A 24484-nucleotide genomic window follows, 5' to 3' on the forward strand; every position below is an offset into this window, starting at 1 on the left:
TGTGTGTGTGTGTGTGTGTGTGTGTGTGTGTGTGTGTGTTGAAACTCAATAATAAAATGTAAAAACAAACAAAAACAACAAAAACTACCCAATCTATTTCTAAACCCTTGAACTTGAGTGATCCTCCTGCCTGAGCTAGCTGAGTAGCTGGGACTATGGGCATCTGCCATCACTCTCAGCTTCAAATATCTTATTTTAACTTATATAGTAATAAATGAAACCAAACTTGAAAAATTTTGCACTTTTTTTTGTGAAATACCCACTTATGTTATAATTTCTAAAAATTAGGCTCCTCTTTTCTACTTTTGGATAGTAAAGATACACCTGCCTTCCATCTACAACATGCATGTCATGCCTCCATCTCTCCCCTCTGTGTGTAGTGTTTGATCATGATACCGAGTGGACCCGTTTTCATTATGGTACTTAGAAATCTATCATTATGCCTACAGGACATTTTTCAAACACTTGCTAGTGCCAAATGTTGTCCTGTTTTTGCGGATAAGGAACCTAAGATGCTGTGCCCAGGTTACCCAGCAAATAAATAATTACTACAGGCCCTCCAGCCCCAGACCACGAGCTGTGGCCCCTACAGAAGCTAGAGATATGTGCTGTTTTTTTACTTATGGGCTCTGTCTTTATCTACAGAGTGGATAAAGTGGATAAATAGTGGTGGGGCCTGAGGAGATGGTTCCACCTACTGCAAAGTACCTACTGCATGTGCTTAAGGACCTGGGTTTGAATCCATAGCCCCCACATCAAAAGGAGATGTGGCAGCGCACATATATAACCCCAGTGCCAGGGTCGAATAGAGACAGGAGGATTCTGACAGCTCATTGGCCAGCACTCCAACCCAATCAGTGAGCTCTGGGTTCAGCTAGAGGCCCTGTCTTGAGAAGGCAGAAAGTGATAGGGGAAGGCAACCAATGTTGACCTCTGACCTTCACACGCATGCTGACTTGCCTACATGTAACCTGTACACATGCACATATTCACAAGAGAACAAATGATTAACACACGGGAGGGCAGTGGTAAACATTGACGCATATTTCCTCTCTTTCGAATGATAACCTCCTTTCTGTACGTTTTACCCTGAGTTGTTTGTCTGGTAATTGGACTCTGAGAACTTGGAAAGTTAGGTCACGGTGGTGTTGGGGGTCTTCCTGGTGCTTTGAAGTAAAGTGTATCATTCTGGGATAGATAATCCGTGACTTTTGACCTTCCGGACCGACAGGTCTATCCTGGAGCCACTGTTTGAGCGCAGAGCTTCTTCAGGTGCTCGAGTTGAGGATCTGCCACCCAAAGAAGATGGCGAAAACCGGATTAGCAAGTTCAAGAGAAAAGATTGGGGTCTGAGCAAGTCGCAAGTCATTGCAGAGAAAGCACCAGAACCTGATACAATGGTAAAAGGAAAAAAAGAAAAGAAAAAGAAAAATGAAAGAAGAAAGAACAAGTGAAAGCCGCCACTGGCGGGCACCAGTGGCGGGCTACCACTGGGAGGGGCACTCCTGGCCGGGGGACCACTGGCCTGGGGACCACTGGCCGGGGGACCACTGGCAGGTAGTCATTGGCGGGGCAGCACTGCCTGCCCCTCAGCCTGCACATCTTCATTCACTGCATAGCAATGAGTCACAGCAGCCTGTGGTGATGTCAAATCACAGATGGCAGGAAGAAAAGTTTCAAGTCTCCAAGTCAATATTGGCACGAGATCTCATACCCACAGCGTAAACACGTGGGTGGCACTTGGAATTGCGGCTCTTGCCACCGTGTTCCGCGAGTCAGTGCAAACCTTTTCACTGCACTTTTTAACGTTTAAAAAAGACACTTTTTGCCTCACATAAGCCACGCCAAGTTAAGTGTTTCTGAGACCCACTTTTGCTAAGGGTTAAGGCTGCTTGCCTCCAGCTTAGATGGCACAGTGTGTGGTCAGAATCAAGCCAGGGGCCAGACCAAAAGCTATCTGTGTTTCGATGTCCTTCTCTACAAGTATGTACGCCGAGTGTCTGCTGTGTGACCATACAATGACGTTGGAGACGGTAGGGAGAGGGGTCAGTAGTAAAGGACTTGTCATACCAAGTGTGAGGATTGGGTGGCTCTGATAGCCTGCATGCCATTTCAGTGCACGGCTAGCTTAGCCCAAACATGGAGCTTTCTGTTCTGCTATACAGTGGAGAGGAGAAGAATAAGATAACCCATGGCCCTTCCATGCATGTGCACACACACACACTTGAGATTAGAAAGGAAAAGGCCCTTGGAATTAACTAAGCCCTTCTGTTAGTTTCTGTCCAGCATTTAAGGCTGTTCAGGGTGTTACTGAGGTTTGCCACATCCACCATGAAATTTTAAGGTTTTCGGTTTCCCTCTTTGTTTTCAGAGCCCGGGTAAGAAAACACAAAGGCCGAAGAGTCTGCAGCTGGTGGACAGTCGGCTGACACCCTTCCACAGTGCCTCGCCCCTGCAGCCCGCAGTCTTGAGCCCACCTCCACTCACTCCCAAAGCCACGAGGACCCTCAGTGAGTCTTTCCGTGTCTCCTAGATTCGTTCTCCTAGGGAGTTGGAATACACCTGTGAATCTGGGCAAGTCTTAATCAAACCGGCCACAGATGGGATGAAGCTGTTGCAGAGTTGATTCAGTGGCCGTTGGAATCGTCAGAGGACTGGGGTTTGAGGCTGTGCTTATTTCAAGCAATCCTGAGGGTCTGCCCATCCCTTCCCAACCACAAGTCACTTACAAAGTTGCTAGACCCTTTCAGGGATAAAAAGACAGACCCATCCTGTATGCTGCTATTAATCTAGAGCCAGGCATATGTAGCACTGCAAACTCAAAGGTTCCCATTGTAGGGAGGATGCATCCTTCTGAGGTGCCAATTGAGTCAAGAGTTACTACAGTCAGAGCCTACTTATTGCCCTAAATACTTAAGAGTCCATCGGAGAACAGTTTCCTAAAGTTAGAAAATGTTCTTCTCCCCGGCTTAAGAGTAAACACTGGAATTTAGCTTCAGAATTCCGTTTGAAGCTGTCTGGTGAATTAAAGGCAACCATGGTTGGGCAGGGTGCAAGGTCTTCTCCATCCTTTCCGAGGAACCTCCAGAATGGCTACAGCAATGCCTATGAGGCCGGTATAGGGGTGCTGGTTGGCAAGCATTATTTTTATGAAAATCCTAAGTAAATCCTTCACTCTGTCTCCTTCTTATCATTTCCAGGCTCCCCATCTTTGCAGACAGATGGGCTGACGGCTTCTGTCCCTCCTCCACCTCCCCCCAAAAGCAAGCCATATGAGAGCAGCCAGAGAAACTCAGCTGAGGTAAGAACGTGCAGGTTGCTGTCAGTGCGGCCACCAAGCACCGTCCCTGGGGAGACACCACTGGACGTCCAGTCTATGTAGAGGAGAGGCTTTCCACACACACACACACACACACACACACACACACACACACACACACACAGGGCCACACTCGGTAGCCAGTGCTTGGCTCACTCTCGAAGCCTCAGGGGATGAGAAGGGAAATATGCCAGAAGCCTGCTTCATTTGGTCATGGGACTGAAGGAGGCATGTTCTCTGCTTTGCACACGGGTGGTGAGATGAGCGAGTTCAAGTTCACACCAAAGTGTCACTTCTGAATGACAGGTGTTGGTTCTGTAGTAGCCTCAGACGGGCTTCATTCCTTCTTCTCGTAACTATCTACTGAGTGCATCGTAAGTAGATGCCAGTACCTAAGTGTTGGTGATGCAGCTCTGTGTGTGTGTGTGTGTGTGTGTGTGTGTGTGTGTGTGTGTGTGTGTGTTCAGCTCGAGAGAACAGGGACCAATGAGTGTCATTCCCTTTCTGTCTTGTATAGGCAGTGTAAATGCTCATCGGCTTGACCATAAATCGAGCTTATGGAATGGGAGCAGGATAGGTTGGAAGTACTTAAAGGACTGTTTGTAATCCCACCTGTCTTCTCCCCAGATTGCACCTCCCCTGCCTGTCCGCAGAGATGCCAAAGCCCCACCCCCACCGCCTCCAAAGGCTCGAAAGTCAAGCATCCTCTCCTCTGAGCCAGGCCCTCAGTGAAGATGTTACTCAGGCTGGCTCCGCACCTCTGAGTGCCTTGGACCAACGTAGCCCGAGAATGGCCCCCAGAAAGGGTGAGCTACCATGCAGGGCTCCCTGCCAGCACTGCTGTCTGCAATGAGAGGATTCTCCAGGCCAGAACTGTTTTGTCCATCTGAAGGCCCTGTCACACCTCTCCTTTAGCCCATGGAACTTCTAGAAATGGCCATCTGTATGCAAGACGTTCGAGCAAATGCTCTCCTTTTTCCATGATGGCATGTTGGCCTCAAACACTGACTTGCTGGGTCTGTGGATACCTCCGCCAGCTATCCTGTCATGACACAGCAATGGTAGAGAGGAGAACAGCCCCAGCAACTGACTCCTGGGTGGATTTCTCAGTTTGCTTCTGAACTGCTGTGTTTAAGACTTCCTTCCTTCCTTCTCTCCTGTCTGCATCCCTAACCTCCTGAAAGAGCCAGATACCAAGGACACTCTGGGAGCTGCCATGGTTCTCTTTCCTTAATGTCTACTGTCTCCTTTGAAGGAAAGAGCACCTGTGTGTAGCGGAGGTGGGGCCACTGTCAGGTGAGGAGGGCTTCTCTGAGGTACAGTGAACTCACATCCTGGCACTCTCCTGATGAAAGGCCGGCCCCCCCACCAGGCAGCAATCATGTGGTGCCTTGGGTTCCTTTGAAAGTCTTTTGCAGGCTCTCATCCTCCTCTTTTCTCTAAGCTCAAACACTGGGCTCTGAGGGACCTAGGAGCCACGGTCCTGCCAGCTACATTTCCAGACCCTATTGGCCTGATGAGGTGGTCCTTGCCTGCTACTTGATTTTACCATGGAGAACACAGTGCAATAGTCCCTTTGATTATTTATTCCTCTTGATCATAGAATTAATCTGATTGCTTGCTAATGGTACTAAAGTCCATATTCCTTTCAGAAGGAAAAATTAGGGTGACTTGGATGCCCAAGTATTATGTCTATATAAATGACCACAAGGTGTACGATGTTTTGAGTTAGATGGGTTTTAAAATTCACACACACACACACACACACACACACACTCACCTCATTTTGTAGGTAAGAAACTTGGAGCTACACATAGAAAGTAGACTACAGGCTTTTCTAACAGCCCAGCTTGCTTACATAGGATGTACCCAAGATAACACATAGATCCAAAAGACACCTCTACAAAGTCCTGAGTGCCTAGCCCCCTGCTAGAATGGTTTCTGAGAAATTCCAGATAGTTCTATCAGACATGGGTGTTGATGGCAAAACTAAAATCTCCTGTGTGGCTTGGCTCTACCCTGGGCATTCTAGAGTCGGTCGGTGGCCTTGTCCTGAGTCTGTTCTTCGAGGTTCAAGGGCACAGAAGGATTTCAGCTGGGAGACTCTGCCCCTGCCCGCCTGCTGCTCTCTTTGCAGAGCTCCTTTCAACACCGCCTTCCTTAAGAGAGATGCACCTGGTTCATCACCGGGAATCAAGGAAGCAAAAGCCAGGGACATGCCTGGCACAGTACTAGAGAAGCTAGTGTGCCTGCCCTAGAAATGCCATGCGGACAAATTGCCATTCTTTACTTCCGTCAAGGAGCACCCACGTGCAATCGTGGAAAACACACAGGCTCTGACGTTTTAAACTACTTCAGTCAGAAATTCAAAGGTGTTGCCATTAACGTCACATTTGAAACCCTCTGGGCATTTGCCTTCTCATTTTCCATATGGGCGCTTATGGGGAACCATTAATGTGGAACGGGTCGTGCAGTCAGTGACTCTCTTTCCTCTCCTGGACCTGGGGAAGATTTGATTTTTCTTCAAGGTCTTTGAGCGTGAATTCAAGTGTGTATCTCCTCCTTAAAAGGTCGGTGGCCTTGGGCACCATTTGCAAGGAAGGGCTCGTAAGAGTTGAAGATCATTTGAAGGGAAAAGATCCAGAGAGGCAGGAAGGTCCCAGAAAGATGATAGAAGCAGGAAGGTCCCATGGAGCTTGGGGCATCTGAGAAGAGCCCTAGCAGACTAACTAGGAAGGATTTGAAGATGTCACTGTGCTTTGCAGGCTGCTGTGGAAACACAGAAGCTGGGTAGGAAAAGAAGAGCAAATGCCCGGCCTGTTCTTGAAGATTAGTAGAAGTGAGTCTTGAGTTTGGTCTCTGAGCAGAGTTGGACCTCTCAATGCCCAGAGGTGCACCCTCCCTTCTCCCCTACCTTTTTTTTTTAGTAAGGCATTTTTCCCATGATTCCCTGTACACATTAATGAAAATAATAGCTTTCTGCTGCCTTGACACACAGGATTCTGGGTGATGTTGTAGGTACCGATTTACAGGGCACTGGGAGATTCACTTCTTTGGGAAGCTGTCTTAGGGTTTCCATTGCTATGATTAGCTTGTATCAAGTTGACATAAAACTAGCCAGCGCAGAAGCCGGACTTACATTTGATTAAAAGAAAAATCTTTATCTGTCCTAAAGTTGAAGACTGCAATGGTATTAAATATAGAAGGGACAGGAAGCAGAGGGCAGGAAAAACCAGTTCTTACTGCCCTTGCTAACCTTTCTGGAGTGTTCAAAGGCCCTGAAATCAGCCCTGAGATTGTCACAGTCTTTATGAATGAATGCTGATTGGTGGCTTGTGAGTTCATGGTATTGTTATATCACTTTTTTTTCCTTCCCTCTCTTCCATGGTAACAGCCTTACTTTGAGACTGTTTTTGTTTTTTTAAAGAAAGATTTCATTCAATACACAGTTGCTGAAGGCCAGACACAGACACAGTACTTGCCCCTGGGCGCACTCGGTATAAACAACCTGCTATTGCAGTTCACTCTGGTATGCTATTGAATCCGAAAGTCAGCGCTAGATGAAGAGGAAAGCCCTAAATAAAGCTGCTTGGCAATGAGTGGCCTCCTCCCTCCACCTCCACCCCTTGCTTGACTCCAACCAGGGATGCCCATTATACCCTTAGCCACACTGCAGATCCCTTGGATCAAACAAGGCGTCTTCCAAGAGCTCAGACGGAGTGGTAACCACCCTTGTCACTGATTCCCAGGCTGACTCTTTCCCTTCCAGTTGCCCCCAGATTAAGGGGCACATTTTCATCTTGCAATTCAAATGCAGCTTATATACAGTGAGCACACAAGTCACAGGAGTGCAGACAGACATCCTTAGATAGCTAGACACGCATGTGACCTTTTCCCAGACAGACATGGCGTCCCTATCCCAGAAGGGGCTGAGTGTCAGTGGCACGAGTCTGTGAAGTGTAGTTGGGAGGTCCCTCCCAGTTTGTGCCTTCACCCTTACCCTTCTCAGGTAATAATGGGAAGGGGATAAGACCCACCCCATCCACACAAGATGGCAGAGATAATGTACCACATCACAAGTCCATTTCCTTGTCTCTTACATATTTGCTACTGTGTGGACTTGGCCAGGTTCTTTCTGTCATGGCCTTCATGAGTCTAAGGGAACAGATGAAGCGAGACTTCTGCCCACAGGTTTTTGCTGTCTGAACTGGAATCCACATTTTCATCCTCCACTGGTGCTTAGATCATCCCAGGCCTGGCTATTATGGGCAGAAGATTTTTGTGAATGTTAATGAGTCTACCATCTATTTTAGGTATTGGTACAAGCTGTCCTGATCCTCTGCAGCCGCGGATGGATCATAGTCTTCAGGGTCACCAACCTGGCCTGCTGTGCCTAGACCTCCAGTCCCCTGTTAAGGATCACACTTCCTTGGTGTGCACTTTGAAAAGCTGGCGCCTACTGCTTTCCTGGACATTTTCATTTCTCTCTACTTATGTTACTTAGAATTTAATTGGAAGTGCTGCAGATGTAGCTTGCTGGCTTAGCTCATGCGAGGTCCTGGGTTCTAGTCTTGGCACAGCAGAAGAAGCAAAAAATGGAAAAAGTGCAGCTTCTCTTTGGTTGGGTTCAGAGTTCAACCGTTAGTTGTTACCTGCGAGAGGAATCGTTTTCCTTCTGAGATATTAACTTCTAGTTGACTCTTCAGACCCAGACACTGTTGGTCTCCCACATACATGCCCAAGCTCATCTCTTAGCCGCCTCTTATGGGTTGGTCACCCAGAGTCCTGTCAAAATTCCTCATCACGATTTTATAAATAATTGAATTTCATACACGGACAGTTAAGGAGATGTGTGTTGAAGACTTTTGTTCATATTTGCTGTTATTTATTTTGTAAATTAAAAATGGAAATGTATTTTAAAGTTTACTATGTGTTTAGCTTGTTCTTGGTTTTAGATGATTAAAATAAGATCATGGACTTAATGGTTCTTCCCTATTGACAGCTTCTTCAAGACACTTCACCCTCAGGGTCCCCTCTGGCTTATCTCATGACAGAGCCTGTTGGAATGCATACTGTGGGATCCCGGTGTCCGTCTTTCACAGAACTAATAAAATCTGCAAGCTTTTCATTTCTTTTTGCCCACCCACCCATGCACTTTGTTGTCTGAGCTGAGTTTTCTGAAGAGAATGTCTTTCATGTGTGCAGGTTTTATGTGTGTTCTTCATGGATAAATAGGCATGGGGAAATGGGGAAATAAAGTAAGAGTAGCTAAGCTGGCCCAATTGATCTTACTTTTAACAACTAATAATGTCCTATTATCTGAGTGTCAGAGGATCTTACCCTATTTGCTTATGAAAAATATAGGTGGCTTTCATCCCGAGGCATGAGTGAATGTTAGGCTTGGTGCATTCAGATTAAGAAATTCTACTTTTGTCTGCTGTCAGAATCTTTTGAGTGTTATTACACTAGTATAATTAATATACAATTAATATACATATATTTTGAGGTACACTGAGATGTAAAGTCCTCAGAGGGAACAATTTGATATTTAGTAAGGGTAATGATTTTACTCTTCTCTACTCCACTTGATCTTTGGGGCCATCCGTGGATTAAGTGGACCCAGTAGACTTGCAAACTGCTATGTGCCATCCCAAGTCTATACCAGCAACAGCAGCTGAATGATCACATTTTTATCCCATGCAGAGAATTCATTGCTGGCTCAAAAAAAAAGTTCCCTAAAGATGGTGTTTGACAGCAGAAACTCAATGCTCCAAACATACATATAAATTAAGAAAGTCTGTTGCTTTTTTTAAAAGATATGTTTGTTAATAGCAAGTTTGAGCAACATGAGACTGTCTCAAACAAACTGAAACATTCATGAAGGATGGTAGACTTTCACTTGCCAATCACGATATTTTTTTTTTAAATATAATCGAGTTCACAATATTCCATGGGCATTTGCTGAAATTTGAGTTTTTCCATTGTTTCCATAGCTACCTGAAAGTTTATGAGACTCGTGTTCACATCCAGGACCTCATGAAGTTACCACAGTAGAACCAAGTTGATGAGGAGCCCCAGTTTTCTGTTTCCATTCCAACAGCCAAACTCTCCCATAGCTCAGCTTCGTTGGATGTTCTTTCCTCTGCAGTTTAGGGAGTGGTGAGCGCATATCCAGCAGAACTGAGTGGGTCTCCTAAACCCCGAGCCTCGGCTTCATCACTTTAAATTGAGGACAGTCATGGTTTCCCAGCTTGCTTGAAGATAATCGTGCATGTACATCTAGCATGAAGCCTGACTTTGTCCTTGTGGGGGCCGAAAGGTGGTCCAGGAAACAAGGGGGACACCAGGTTCTGTCTCCAACGGACTATGCACACTTCTGTTTCTTAAATTCAAAAGTTCTCAGGAAGGAAAGCTGTGTAGGCCATGGTCCCTGCTACGGTTAGCATGCGGCGTGTCTTAAAGAGTCACATTCTAGAAGCCTGTTCTAAAGCCGTCACACCTTTAAGAAGAGGTGGGTCCTAGGGTCATGGTGAGAGCACCCTCAAAATGGACTAATGGCTGTCTCATGAAAGTGGGTCAGGTCCTGGGAGATTAAATCAATTACCGTAAGAAGAGGCAGTTATAAAGTGAGACCACTCAGTGTTTGGCATTCTCTGTGAACATCCCATTCCACCGTGATGTGTGGTTCCATGGCATGATACTGTCTGCCAGTTTATGATACAACGTAATGAACATGGCCTCCCAAGTTTGGACAACTTGCCTCCAAAACTATGAGCCAAAAGAAACTACCTTTCTTTATCAAGAACTTAGCCTCGGGGATTTTGTTATAACAATTGAAAACTGAAATAGTTTTGAACCCCATACCACCTGGCAAGACAATATGGAGCCAGAAGGAGCACTGGACTGGGAGACCAAAAGGCTCGCTCCTCTCCTTTAATGGGATTCTACCTGACTTCAAGAGGTAAAGGGAGGCAGTTCTTCCCAGCAGCAGGAAGCCATGGCCGTAGGTGCATCTGACTTTTAGAGAAGGTCAAAGATGTAGTTTTAATCCTATAGAAACCATGGGAACTAGCTAGCCTCAACCATAGATGACCACTCTCTTCCCTTTGTGAATGCAGGGTGGATGTGAGCCATGGATTATGTCTCTTGGTCAACAGGACACTTTATGTCTTTGTGGCTTCTCTCCTATCTACCACATGTCCTCACCTAAAGACCTTTACCCACCCCGTCACTGCCCCTGCCACCTGTGGTGGGCGGGGGAGCTGGGAGCGGATGCCCCCTTACCAGCTGCAGCACTCAGGCAGGTGGGCCCTGCATCTCTCCTGGGCAGCACTGGAGAGCTGACCCCATTGGCAGTGAGCTGCCCCTGAGAACATGAGCATGGGAAAGCTGGCCCTGAGGTCCCGAGCTGGAGAGTTGTCCCGACCCCACCCTTCCTCCAGCTGCAGAACTCGGGATAGTGGCCACTGCACCTTGCCTGGGTAACACAGCAGAGCTGGCTGTGATGGTGCGGCTGTGGGAAAACTGAGAGCATAAAAGCAGAACTGGCCCCGCCCCTTGTTCATCTGGCAAAGGGTGAACTAGACAGGACGGGGCTGGAGAGATCACCCTGGTGGTGGAGGGAGCCGGCCAGGGGACCAACCCTTTAACTACCCAGGCCCAGAACTAGGGGTATGAGTTGGCCCGCCCCAATATCCATCCCATCTGTGATTTGCAGGAGTATGTAAAGCTGCAGGATCTCCAACCCAGGCCACAACAGGATATCCAAGAAGCCTCCCGGTGAGGGCCCAGCATCGATAGGGTAACAGAAACCAGAGTCCTCGAAACAGAAAATGACTCTTGGCAATGAATAATTTGCAAATATAAAGATGCACGGACAAAGGGTTTACTGCGTGACTCACTGTGTCACACTAGCTTCCATGATGAGATTTTTTTTTCCTTTTTTTTCTCTTAAATTTTGTTTTATTGGGAGGGGGGGAAGGGTAGAGGGCAGAATGGAAGGAACAGGAAATGAACGGGATGGAAATGCATGATGTGAAAGACACAAAAGAATAAAAAAAAATTTTAAAGCTGCATTCTGAGCTTGGAGTCAAAGGCATGTCACATTTACAGTACTTGATCCACAACACATTGCTTTATTATGAAATCCATGCCGCTGGGCATAGAAATGCTGAAACACACAAGTACAGATCTATAACAGGTCACATTTTAAAATGTCCACGTCATACTTGGGTGTTGTGGATCCTTCGGGACCAGTGAACTTACATCTTCTTCTGCCTGGTTTCCTCTTCGATCAGACTTTCCTGGAAAATACATAACACAGGCTTCAACATTGCATTGACTAGCTAGCTGAACGTCTTTTCCAACATTTATACATTAACATGGCCACCAATGTCGGATTGGCTAGATGAATTTCATTGTTTCCGACATTTATTTTCTAAAACTCAGATCTAAGAACAGGTGCATTTGTTAGTCACTCAAAAGAACTAGAAACATGGCAGAGTCTTGTGGAGCTGTTGCCACCCCAAAATCCGCATTGACCGCTAAAAGGCTGGCACAGTGAGACATTCTAAAATCCGCATTAACAGCTGAAGGATGTCACTGTGAGGGAGGATTTGGATCAGATCAGCCTTTCCTTGGAGTCCTTGATGATGTCACACCAGGGAATCTCAACTTGTTTTCATTGGGCTACAGGCAAGATTAGGTCACGAAAGGAAATAGAGATACCTGCCTACCTTCATCTTTGTCCCCTGGGTGTGGAATCTGAAGCCAATGGAGACAATTTTTTAAACTCAACCTGATCTTCAGGTGTGATTTACTGAGGCTCTCCGTGCTCCTCTGAGGAACTGGCAGTTGGCCGCACGCTTTCCGAGGACCGCTAATGAGCAGGAAAGCAGCTCAGGGAACACTGACACTCACTTCCAGGTTACTTTCCCATTCGGTTTCCTTCACACTTCTATTCTCACGATCAAGCAATCTTACAGCCTGAGTGGTTACACGCCCCTGTAATTGTAGCTTCTCTGGAGGCTGAAAAGAACCTCAAATTCAAGTCCAACTTCAAGTTTGAAGTCAGCCTGAGAACGTTAGTGAGATTCTGTCTCGCACAAAGAGATGTGTTTTTAAGTAGGAGGAGGACTAAGGATAGAACCCAGTGGTACAGCGCTTGCCAGCGTATGATCTTACCTGGGATGGGTACCCAGTACCGAGAGAGAGAGGAGAGAATGAGAACGGTGGGCATTTAGGCCTAACAAAACTGCAAGTCAGATCTGTGGCTCTGAGTTACCAATTTTGTAAGTTTTGAATATTGTAATCCCAAGTGGCGGAGTATCGGAGAGCCTTGTTCTTGGTCTCTACAGTTCCCGGGGTCCTGCAAGCAGTGGCTGCATCAAGTGGAGGGTAGGAGTCTGCTCGGGAATGAGGAGCTGGGAGGTGGAATATTCTTTGGAAACTGGAAGATTACAGTAGAAAGAAACTTGCTGGCCATTCCAAAGGCTGAATCTGGGATTATTGTATAAGGGGTATATAGACACGTTTAAATCAACTAAGAGAAAAGCAGTTTCCAAACATGAGTGCTATCTGCACAGAGGGGACACGCTGTAAGATACGGAGGGCCCTGCCACAGGAGTGACTTTAGTGGTGGCTTCCTGACTCTAGCTCTGTGCGGTGACCACGGTGACTCACCAGAGCTCCTCGCAGGTCCCTGAGGGGCGAGCGGGGCCAGTGGACAGTGCACTCGAAGTGCTGGGGTTCTGCCGGTTGATCCACCTCTTTGCCCATCTGCAGACAAAGAGTGAGATTCGTAAAGATGAAGATACAGAAACAAAGCAGAGTTTTCCATTTCCACCAAGAGTGAGCACTGGGGGTCCTGAGGCTGAGCGGGAGGCCTGGGGAATTGTGGGTCTGGGGAGTTTAAGGATGCTGGAGTTCAGGAGGTGATGGGGACAGTAAGAAAAGATCGTGTTCTCTCAGACGAGAGTGAAGTGTTCTGAGCCTCACAGACAGGACACAAAAGCTGCACAAGCTTTATAGTCCTGATTGGGCTGGGTTTCTGTTGTTTTTGTTGCTGCTCTCCTTTCATTTTATCTCAAACAGATTGCTCTGAGACTCAGTGTATCCTGGTCTAGCCTTGAACTAGTGATGTGCTTGCTTATCGAATGTCAAGAAGCGGGAAGATGAAGCCCACTGTGGGCAGCACCATTCCCTGGGTTTGGGGCCTGGGAAGCAAGCTGAGTACTAGGCATGCATAGATTTACTGTCTCTGTTCTTGACTACCGGCATAACTAGCTGTTTTGAGTTCCTGCCCTCCCCTCCCCACAGTGATGGACTCTCTGGAACTGTAAGCCACATAAACCATTTTCCCCTAAATGACGTTTGGTCAGCATGTTTTATTACAACAAAAATAAAACTGGGACAGAACTCTTCCTTTTTAGCCTCCAAAGGTCAGTGATTATGGTGAGAGCATCACACCAGGGAGGGTGGTGACTACCATGGGAGTCCCAAACCCAGGGAGGACGGTGACTATGGTGTGAGCACCACACCTAGGGAGGACGGTGACTACAGTGTGAGCACCACACCCGGGGAGGACGGTGACTATCATGTGAGCACCACACCTGGGGAGGACGATGACTATCATGTGAGCACCACACCCGGGGAGGACGGTGACTACAGTGTGAGCCCCACACCCAGGGAGGACAGTGACTATGGTGTGAGCACCACACCTGGGGAGGACGGTGACTACAGTGTGAGCCCCACAGCCAGCAAGGCTGATTTTCAGTTTGCACCACATCCTAGTTCTGTGACATCTGCTTCACAAGTAACCTAGAGAGCGGAGGCTTCAGATTCTGGGGTTTCATTTTATCTTCAAAACTTGGTTTTAAGTTTCTCAGCTATGTTTCTTCTTTGGATACCCAGCTAATGAAATGGCTTCTCTCATGTAATTCCCCTATCCTTAAGTGAAGTTTTAAGATAAATGAAGCATCATACATTAATGCTGGTGCTAGCGCTGCAACCTAACCTAGAGGAAATTAAATCTAGTACATTTTTCACCTCACAGCCTTAAATTTGATAATTCATGGAGTTAAACATTCTCCGGGTTCTTTACTTAAATATCTCCTTCAATAAAAAGAAATAATAGCACTTATGCCCTTGATACAGATACTGATACAAGAGAATTGATTTAATATCATGGACATTTGAGAACACGGTGCCTTGTCATGAACTTGGTGTTCTACTGCCTTCACATCTGTCCTGCCGTTTGTTTTTTTAGTCTCTATCAAAAGTGCAAGGACGAATCTGGCTTACGCTCCATGAAGTCTTGTCTCATTGGAGTCAGTGTATCCAGGGTAAGCTCAAAGTAGTACCACGGGGGCTGGCACTGCACAGCTCACAGTTAGGAGCCAGTGCGGACCAACTTACCTCTTGGAAAGAATCGACCAAGTGTTCCGCGCTTCTCTTTCCTCCAGGGCGCAACCCATAGGACCAGTGCTGGCTGGAACAGCCTTCCAAACCCAGACTCAGCAGAACAACAGCAGCTAGAAGTTTGGGGGTCATCTCCACTCTAAGGCATATCAAGACACAATCATGACAGCCCCAGACTGAAGTAAGTGACAACAGAGTGCTTAGCAGAGATCAGCATCTGGCCCACTGACCCTACAGAAGCTGCAGGGGGAGTTGTGCGGCTGACATGTATTCCATGCAGGCAGTGAAACACAGGGACATATGCCTCTCCTGAGCTTCTTAGACATTGGGGACAAACACCTCTACTTCTTCTGGCATCTTCTGCTTTTTTTTTTTTTTTGTGGCAACGTAGCTCGTTTTTATTTTTGTTTGGCTACCTGGAACCCATAATTATCCCTTACCAAATTCACTTTGCCTGTACCCTCCTTATTACAAAGCAGTTCTCAGCTTTGTCATCCACCAGGTTAGAACTGGGCCGTCTGCTCTGAAACGGGAGCTCCTCCTAGATGTCTCTGGGTAATAAAAGGTTGCTGGACTTTTAAGTGGCTGCCCTGTGGCACTGCTGACGTGTTTCTGACTGTCATCTAATCTCTAAGGCATTACAGCTGGCTGGACCAGCTTCAAGACCAAGAGAGAACTCGATACTGATCTAGATGGAGACACCTAGCTCAGATGCCCCTCTTGCCAAGTAAGCCTAGGTTTGGTTGATAAATGTGCCTTTAAATTAAATTCATCAGATGGGGATAACACTAAAACCAATGTCCAACACTGGGCCACTAGCTGCTGGGCTCCTCCAAGGTTGGCTCTCCCCCAAGGCTGGTGGTTGATAAGGTCAGTCAGCGAAGGGCAAGGCTTCCTTGGATACTATCACATCTAGACTTGGATCGCCGAGTGCAAAAGACCCTTTAGACATAAACAACAAGCAACATTAAAAATAGTGCTAGGAATACAAAGAATTTTACCTGTTGGGAAGTGAAGCCCAAGAGATGCCAAGCTTCCTTTGGTTGGGATGAATGCTGCAATGTTCCTGTTCTCCTGGCTTCCTTTTTATATGAACTTTTTCTGGGACACTGAAATCTTCCCCCGCTGGTGAATGACAAGATGGAGCGCCGCACAGATGATGGCTTTAATAATAAGGTTTAAAATCCTCACAAAAAGCCTTTTAATGGCAAATGTAATTGGAACTCCTGCTGGTCTATCTGTTACATTTACTTAAACCTGGTCATTAAAATCTTAGCTAAGACGTTCACAGCTGCAGTCGCCATTCTACAGGATTAGAATCCAGCTACTTTGTGTGCCCCTGAGGAAACTGGCAGCCCTATGGAGAATTCAAGGAAAATCAATGTCTTGGGTAAGGTGAAGTTAAGCGCACGCGCATGCACGAAAAGGGAAGTTAAGCAATAAATACAGAAAGTTGAGACAGAGTGCCTGGGAGCTAGTCTTGGCATTTGAGTCTCTGTAAAGGGAAAAATTTAAATCAGATAATCATAGTGTTGTTCCCAAGCTAAAAAAAATAATAAAAATAAAAATCTAATTTTGGACCAGTGAGATGGCTCAGTGGGTAGAGGTTGCTGTCAATCTGATGAAGTGAGTTCAACCCCAGGGTCCTACGGGTGGATGGAATAAGAAAACTGATTCTCTCAAGTGGTCCTCTAACCCCATGCACATGCGGTGTGGCACATTCATACACACATACAAACACACGACTATAATAAGTTTTCCTGTCTTTACCCTGACTATAGTCGTGGAGCTCAGTTCTCTGCTTCCTGCCTGTTAATAACTCTGCATCTGAGCAACATTTACCACATACAGGTTTCGCTGAAGTCACTGAATGAAGAAAGGGCCTTATAACAGGTTTGGCAGACCAGCCTCGGTTTCAGCTTCCATGATATTTTATCTGATATAGGATGAAACCTCTATGTGCAATACATTGTAAAATGTTGTGCTACCCAAGCCAAAAAATGCTTTGAAAAAAAAAAACAGTATTTGATTTTTATACAGCTAAGATTGTCAACATTGCTAGTAGGATGCTAATCCCATCACTCACTGCCCAGTGTTCTCTGAAATCATTTCATTTGCAAGGCTTCCTAGTAGTGAGTATCGGGCCCAAATAAGAACCAGTGGCTTCCCTGGTGATGTCTGCTCAATCCTTATGGCAGGGCAGGGAAGGGGGACTTCAGTGACTATCCTTTCATTTAGAAACCTTCACTAACATGCTTCTTTGACACCATGAGGGGGACCTCATCTCATTAAGATATGCAAGTGAGGCGATTTTCCAATAAGAATTTCTGAAGTTTAAACAACTTTGCTTCGAACTGTCCACTGTTTTTTTTTTTGTTGTTGTTTTTTTTTTTTTTTTTTGTTAGAGATGTGCTTCTCAGTGTCACACAAGAAAAACAAGAACAGAACTATTTAGCTAGAACTAGCAGAATGAAACAGACGTGGGAGGCCTGTGGTCTGTGAACCTCAATGTTTCTATATTGATTTTAAAAAATGTAAAACATTTCAAACTGTTTCTGACCATGGCAACACAGACTGAAAATATCAGATAAGCCTTGGCCTAAGTATGCTTAGTCTTGTCTAAGGTCACACAGAGCCCAAGGACAGAAACCAAATCTGTCCTACTTTCTACAGCATCAAATAAGCTAGTAGGCCATTATGCAATCAGGGAGATTTTGAGGCTTAGAGACAGACTTAGATCTCTCATGATTGCCTGCTTAAGTCAATTTACCAAAGATCTGAAATTGATCAACTGAATTTAAATAATTGGACTTCATAATTGCCACAATTTTCTTTTCTAAACTCAAAAGGACATTTTTTATAGGGGAAAACTACTTCATTTTGAGCATTAAAATAGCTCAAAAATAATCACAATGATTTTGTACCTTCCTAAATGACAGATGAACGACCTCTTTCTTGCCCTAATGTAAAATCTCAGCAGGAAGACTGTGGGGCTAACGAGCTCACACCACTAGGCCAGGCAGTAAAAGGTCTGTGAGTGAAGCCTTGGGGAACATACTTCATCCTGAAATAATGTAACCACTTTTCTTTGTACTTTAACACTTTTCATTTTAAAGATACTACTCTCTTGGGGAATTTAATATAATTCTAGAATTTTCATGTATAAAAGATGACGTAAAGTTGACTTGGGGCAGACTTACGACATAATAACATTCATAAAATGAACTGGAGAAAATAAGTTTTGATTAATAAAGAAAGCCATCATGATAATGACTTTACAACATTTCTTAAGCAAAATCCCTTCAGATGGTTTCTGAGGAACTTGACCATATCAGAGTCTGACACATATTGCCTTAAATAGAGAACTGAATTTTATCAACGGAAATCATCTAACCGATGTAGGCCGAGACCTTTCTGCAGGCCTCCCACAAGGGTCTATTTTAACTTATATAGACACTTGATCATTGCTAGGGATAACACAAGTTTTACTATTTGGAACTCTTCCCTTTCTTAGAAATCTCTCTCCTAGACATCAGGCAGAACCATATTTCTTGCTCAATACAGCAAATGAACAGTGATATTCATCAGCTATAGAGTAATACAAATCACCAGATATCTTCCTTAGTGTAAAACCAAAGTACTGTAGCATGGTAGTCTCTGGAAAGAGGATCGTGAGGCCAAATCCAAGAAGTGAATTTGCTTTAATGGCTTTTCCAACAAAAAGCACATCCATTAAGAGCACTATGCAGTTGGCTCCTGCATGGCACCATCACGAATAACCATGGAAATGCAGAAAGCGTTGACTTTCCAAAGCAAGAGCAGACACAGCCTGCCAGCGTTCCACACTGTTTATTAATGCAGTTTACATACGATCTGAACCCTGCAGTTCCCAAGCACACTGTGTTTACATCTTTTTGGCTCCTTCTGCAGTCTCAGGTCTGTCTGCAGAAGACCATTCAGTGAATGAACACAGTCCATAATTACTGAAAATAGAGTGCAGTGAAATGAGTTAAATATAATTTAGGCACATATTGATTATGAAAATAGGTATCTCTCAATACAATACTTCTCTGTCTTGGTAAAAATAATAACGCAAAGAAAATAATTCATTTTCAAAGTTGCTTTCCTTTCCCTGTAAAGGAGCACTCTCCTCCCGCTGTGCATGTGAGCTCTTTACTGTGAAGGAAAGCTTTGCATATGTAAATAGAAGAATAAGCTACAGAATAATGAAGACATGCCACTCTCCTGGAGGAGACAAGGTCACCTGTGACGATTCACTTGCTCAAGCTGACAAGTCTGGAGGATCTCGAACCCATTTGGACACAGCTTATATCCCTGCTCTGAGAAAACACATAAGGACACTGGGACACCCACTAAGAAGGCCCTACTGCTGCTGTTGCACAGATAATGACTCAAGAAAACGGGACGAAAATTTCATTTAAAAACAAGACAACAGAAAATATTTTTTAAAAGAGCCACAGTTACTGACTGATAATGCAGCTTATACCAGCCAAATGTTTAATTTTTATTCATCAATTTTTTTGGTGGCTATAATCAAATTATCAGTTTAGAATTTCTTAGTTGCTACTGAAGGGTTTTAGCTGTAATTATCTGATGTTGCATTCTCATAGGCAACTCTGCAGAATTTATTCAGACTTTATAGCTCCAACTGCATGGAGTTTAGATTGGATATCCGTTTTAAGCCGGACCTGTATAAACTACTTGGCATTACATGACCTGTGCTGAGGATGCAGCTTGGTGTTTGGCTCTGAAATATCTTCCTCTGCTTGTGACAACTGAGCACGAGGACTGGACTAGTGAATGGACAGAGCAGCCTAACGTGGTACAGCATGGAACTTGCCCGTAATGAAGCTGAGGCATGCTCACTGGACAGCTGCAGCAACTGGTGGATCCTTCACTCTGCTCTAGAATGATATACAAGGTCTTTCCTTCTGTCCTGTCTCAAAGTGTGAGAACAGAGTACGGCTCACATTTAGCTCTGGCTTCCTCTTACACAGTAAACATTCTAGAAATGAATCTGAAGAGAGCCACAGGGAGTCTCACCCTCACCACACGCACATGATGAGCAGCGTCTCAAGAGGGAGGGCACACTAAAGCTATTTATAAACCTGAAGAACTCTTCAGTTTCCAAGGCGTTTAACAATTTAAACATCCTTACTGCATCTAGGTGTTCAATAAATATATTTGCATATATTGTGCTTTTCATAAATTAAAATTCTCAAATGCATCTTAAACCAAGATGGTACTTCCACACAATGCCTATATAAAAGCAAATATAATAGATACTACTCCTGGTCAGACACCAGATAAATGCCCCAGCTCCACTCAAAATGCTGCAGCATGGTCTACTTTCCCTATTTCTAGAAACAGAATGTTCTTCTATTATAGTCACAATGTGGGGAAATTCAACTGTTCCCCCTTATGCACCTCTGGGAACAAGCATTTGCCTCAATTCCCTTACAATGTTATCTCCTCTAGACAATTCGGTGGATGGAGAAATAAAATAAGGACATATTTCCGTCAGGGACATCTTCCTCCGGCTCTTGTCACTCTCATCTGACACTCTGGGACATATGTAATGGTGTCAGCATCTCTTCAAATATGGCACCCTTCACGTTGGAACCTCTCAGGTTGGCTTCTTGGAGGTCACACCCCGACAAATCACAGTTCTGTAAGACAACGAAAGACTCATGGAGCTCAAGTGATTTAGGATCAAATTTAGGTCCATATAAAATGAGTACAGGGCATGGCAGGATGATATTTCCAAGTGTTCCCATTTTGGAAACACTTCTACTAATGCCCTGTGGTGATCGGAATAAGAACGGCCCAAAGACTCATATATTTGAGTGCTTAGTCAATGGGGAGTAGAGCTGTTTGCAAGGATGAGGGGGATTGGGAGGTGTGGTCTTCTTGGAGAAAGTGTGTCACTGGGGGTGGATTTTGAGATTTGAAAAGCCCATGCCAGGTGCATGTTCACTCCCCTTACCCTCTCACCCCTACCCCCTTCACCCCTGCTTATGGATCAGGATGTAGCTCCAGGTGACTTCTTCAGCACCATGCCTGCCTGCCACCATGCTCCCTGCCATGATAATGGATTCAGCCTCTCAAAGTTTAGCACACCCTGGTTTAGTGCTTTTCCCAGTATTCATGGCAGCTCACAATGACCTCTAACTCAAGTTCTAAGGGATCCACTGAATGCCCTCTTCTGACCTCTACGGGCAACAGGCATGCATATGGCATATGTAGCAGGCAAAATACTCATAAACATAAATAGAAAGAATGGAAAGGACTATACTAATAGTGCAAAGTCAGTTCCTTTTGCCTTTAAAGAAATTTGTTGCTGTGATCCTAAGAACTATCAAGAGATCAAGGCTGAAAAAAAAAAATAACGAAAAGTCCACAGTAATCTAAATTTTCATATATAATTCTATCTGTCATGTGTTCAATATAACACAGCTACCAGATACATGTAGCCATTTAAATTTAAATGAATTAAAATGAAGTAATTTTCTTTAGAGTAGTGTCTCGGTTGCACCAAGTAAAACGTCCAACAACGAAGTGGTTAGTTAGCCACTGGACTTAACAACACAGATACAAATACCCCTTCAGTGCGGGAAGTAGCATTTGGCAGCACTATGTAGACAACAGCCACTGAGCCAGGTATGGTGACACACCCCTATGACTCCAGCACTTGTGGGGGCTGAGCAAAGAAAATCAAATATAGACCAAGCTATATGATGAGTGATAACAAACAAACATGCAAACAAGCAAGCTACCTAAATCTACAAATCAAGAAGACACATAGAATACAGGTCTTATGAAAAAGAACAGGCAAAATTAAAAATCTCAAACTGAGATCCAAACTGAACATGATGCTAAATTAAAATGGGCTTTTCCTGAACCTAATCTTAAACCTAGAAATGATTTACATTTCTCAAGTAGCTCAAGAAAGTCCAATAAATTCTGTTTGGCATTAAACTTATGGAAAACTTAGTATAGGCTTGAGCAAGATCCAAGAAAAGAGAGGTAAATGAAATCAAGGCCGACAGCACCGCATCAGCTCCTTCTGCACCTGCCACTTAGGTAACAGGTCAGACCTAACGCCGGAACTCAAAATCATTCAACAAGCAAATGGCTCCCATTGCCCCATTTCTTGGAGGGGGGAAGTGTGGGGTTTTACTGTTTATTCCAGTCTAGGTTTACAATCCCAGTCCTCCCACTTCAGCTAGGATTACAGGCATGAGTCTCTATGCCCACCTTCATAAAATACAATCAAAAGAGCAATAGCTTTCTCCAGCCACCCTGTACACTAAGTGGAGCTTCACAGCCAAGTATTGTGCTTACAGTAAGCTGGCATGATCCCACTAGTAATGCCCATCATTAAAACTCCCCAGAGACCGGAGCCTCACCTCCAAGTCGGTTCCTGCCAAAGTTGCCCCTCTGAGATTACAGTTCTTCAGTTTTGCATTTTTTAAGGTGGCAACTCGCAGGTTAATTCCTGTCATCTGACTTCCTTCCATATCCACGCCTTTCAGATTAGCACCTGCAAGAAGCAAGTTTTTGGAGGAATTTAACCTACAAATATGTTAACCACTGAAAGCAAAAGTACAGGATTATTTAAGGGAGGGGAATGAGACAAGACTCCACAACTTTTGGAAATAAACTTGAAATCTGTCTTTTAACCAACCTGCAATATAGATTTCAATGGTGGTGTTTTATTCTCTTATGGCATAAAATAAAGTATCTGAACAATACTTTTGAAGTGAGAAATCAACCTTGTCTTTTAAGAAATGGCACATTTGTAATATGCCTCTGTGAATTAATGGTCAGGGAGACCACAAGCACCTAAATTCAAGTAAATAAAGTGCCCAACTCACAAACAACAAAACACTATTAAAATCTGACACTACACTGCAGGAGAAACTGAAATTCTACATTTTTGTCAACATAAAAATATTTTATTCCCTTCCAAAGCTCAGAGATTGATATTTAACTTTTCAACTAAACATCTGTGGCATTATTTCCTGTGTCCTGGGTGCTGACAGTAAAGTGATTCTCCAGGTGGGCTCTCAGAGGAGGCTCCGCCCACAGCCTTCCTGCTTCACCTTTAAGTACAACTTTTACTTAAGGGCTTCCTTCCAGGCAAGAGTAGGCAGACAGGTCCTTACCCTCTAAATTGGCTTTAAGACCGGAAGGATCCTCAAAATTACAGAGCCTCAGGGATGCGCCTTCGGCGTTTGAGCAAAGCATCTTGACTCCCTGGAGATTTGCACACTGTGAACACAAGAGTCCCGGCTATAAGGGTTAAACTTGATAACATCTGTGCAAGCAATAAGAAAGAAATTAATAGGAAAAGACCCAAGTCAACGCATCTGCAATTATTCTGTTTTTCCTGAAGACTGCTTTAATGAAACCCAGTAAGAACTGAGAACTTTTCAAAGAATTACAGCAAACGAACAACGGCATGTTCACTGTACACAGAACAGGAGCCCAGAAGAAGCAGTGATGTAATCTGAACTATGACAGCCTGTTTCTGACTTTATAAACAGCCCTGGACATCACAAAATCATGTTCAAAATGTAAGTAAAATGAGGACATAAACTCAGGGGATGGAGTTCTCTTCCTAATCATGAAAGGAATAAAAAATTGAAATTTTTGGTGTCCCACTACTTCAGGAGCAAGGACACTACTACCACCATTGGCCTCATCATTTATCTATCTATATAACACTAGTCACCTGTTTGTTGAGTCCTTCTGTATCAACCACTACTATATGGCACTGCCAAACCTCAGCACAATGCATAATGAGAGCAGAAAGTTAGAAAAATCATGTGTGAGTTTTAAGTGTTAAGTCATTGCCTTCAAGGCCTGAACTCTATGAGGTATTGATTACAATCTCTGTAAAACTAACATTAATATACTTCTTCACAACTGTGGAGATCAAAACAGATGCTCAGTGTGTTCAAATTTACAGTGTAGGATCTACATGATAACTATTCTTGTCTAAAACCCTAAGACTGATGCATAAAAGCACACTCATAAGGAAGAAGTTTGGTTTGCAGGTGCAGTTTCACTCAGCTTACAGTCCCTTCCAGTAACAGGAGACAATTCACTTACATTCCTATATCAGAAATATATACTGGCCTTCACATCTACTATTTAAGGTAGGCACAATGAGAATCTTGAATCCTAGTGTATAGAGAATATTATGGCTCACTCACAAGAACACCTTTGTGAAATAGATCTAAAAAACAGTTGTTTTGAAATGATTAACTCTGTCTTTATCTTTTTCTGTCCCTACCCAAACCAAGCAGTCTTCCAACATTTCAATAAATGCTAACTCCTTCAAACTTGTCTTTATGCTATTAGTCTATGTTTTTGACTATTTTGAAGGACCATTCAACCTGAGGTAGAATAGAGAAAGAAGCAGCACCTAAAATGTGTATTTGCTAATTTTTTTTATTAGATTTGATACAGAAGTTGTAGTAAACAGGCTGAACTAATGAATAAAATCAAAATTATAATAACTCAAAAAAATGACTATCAAAAACAAAATGCTATACTTGGTTAATCAATTAATTAATAAAAAGACTAGAATCCTGAGACGAGGAACTTAATTTATTATTGGTTCTGTATGTATTCTCTAATCCCGGATAACCCAGGTAACTAACTACATACATATATAGACATGCATAAATTATATATATATATATATATATATATATA

The 24484-nt window shown here is 44.2% G+C and overlaps 3 protein-coding genes across 4 annotated transcripts in view; 1 reads left to right on the forward strand and 2 right to left on the reverse strand.

Annotated features, from left to right (window-relative positions):
- Dock5 (dedicator of cytokinesis 5) overlaps positions 1 to 8243 on the forward strand; it is a 178797-nt gene extending 170554 nt beyond the window's left edge. Inside the window, exons 49-52 of the mRNA XM_026783227.1 lie at positions 1232 to 1400; positions 2372 to 2510; positions 3201 to 3301; positions 3947 to 8243. Coding sequence (XP_026639028.1) covers positions 1232 to 1400; positions 2372 to 2510; positions 3201 to 3301; positions 3947 to 4051 — 514 coding nt within the window. The 3' untranslated portion in view covers positions 4052 to 8243. The remainder of the gene's footprint in view (positions 1 to 1231; positions 1401 to 2371; positions 2511 to 3200; positions 3302 to 3946) is intronic.
- A 3047-nt stretch (positions 8244 to 11290) lies between these two features.
- Gnrh1 (gonadotropin releasing hormone 1) lies at positions 11291 to 15876 on the reverse strand. The gene is made up of 4 exons (XM_005355466.3): positions 15739 to 15876; positions 14735 to 14876; positions 13001 to 13096; positions 11291 to 11622 (listed from the first exon to the last, which is right to left on the reverse strand). The coding sequence occupies exons 2-4, from the start codon at positions 14867 to 14869 to the stop codon at positions 11581 to 11583; spliced, it is 273 nt and encodes a 90-aa protein (XP_005355523.1). The 5' UTR covers positions 14870 to 14876; positions 15739 to 15876; the 3' UTR covers positions 11291 to 11580.
- Positions 15877 to 18425: 2549 nt separating this feature from the next.
- Positions 18426 to 24484, reverse strand: part of Kctd9 (potassium channel tetramerization domain containing 9) — a 30784-nt gene continuing 24725 nt past the window's right edge. For both annotated transcript variants that reach the window (XM_005355467.2, XM_026783256.1), the window contains 3 exons: positions 22927 to 23032; positions 22168 to 22301; positions 18426 to 20427 (listed from right to left, as the gene is read on the reverse strand). In XM_005355467.2, the coding sequence (XP_005355524.1) occupies positions 20311 to 20427; positions 22168 to 22301; positions 22927 to 23032 (357 nt within the window). In that variant the 3' untranslated portion in view covers positions 18426 to 20310. The remainder of the gene's footprint in view (positions 20428 to 22167; positions 22302 to 22926; positions 23033 to 24484) is intronic.

The sequence above is a fragment of the Microtus ochrogaster genome, chromosome 17 (assembly GCF_000317375.1).
Source record: "Microtus ochrogaster isolate Prairie Vole_2 chromosome 17, MicOch1.0, whole genome shotgun sequence".
In the NCBI taxonomy this organism is placed as follows: domain Eukaryota; kingdom Metazoa; phylum Chordata; class Mammalia; order Rodentia; family Cricetidae; genus Microtus; species Microtus ochrogaster.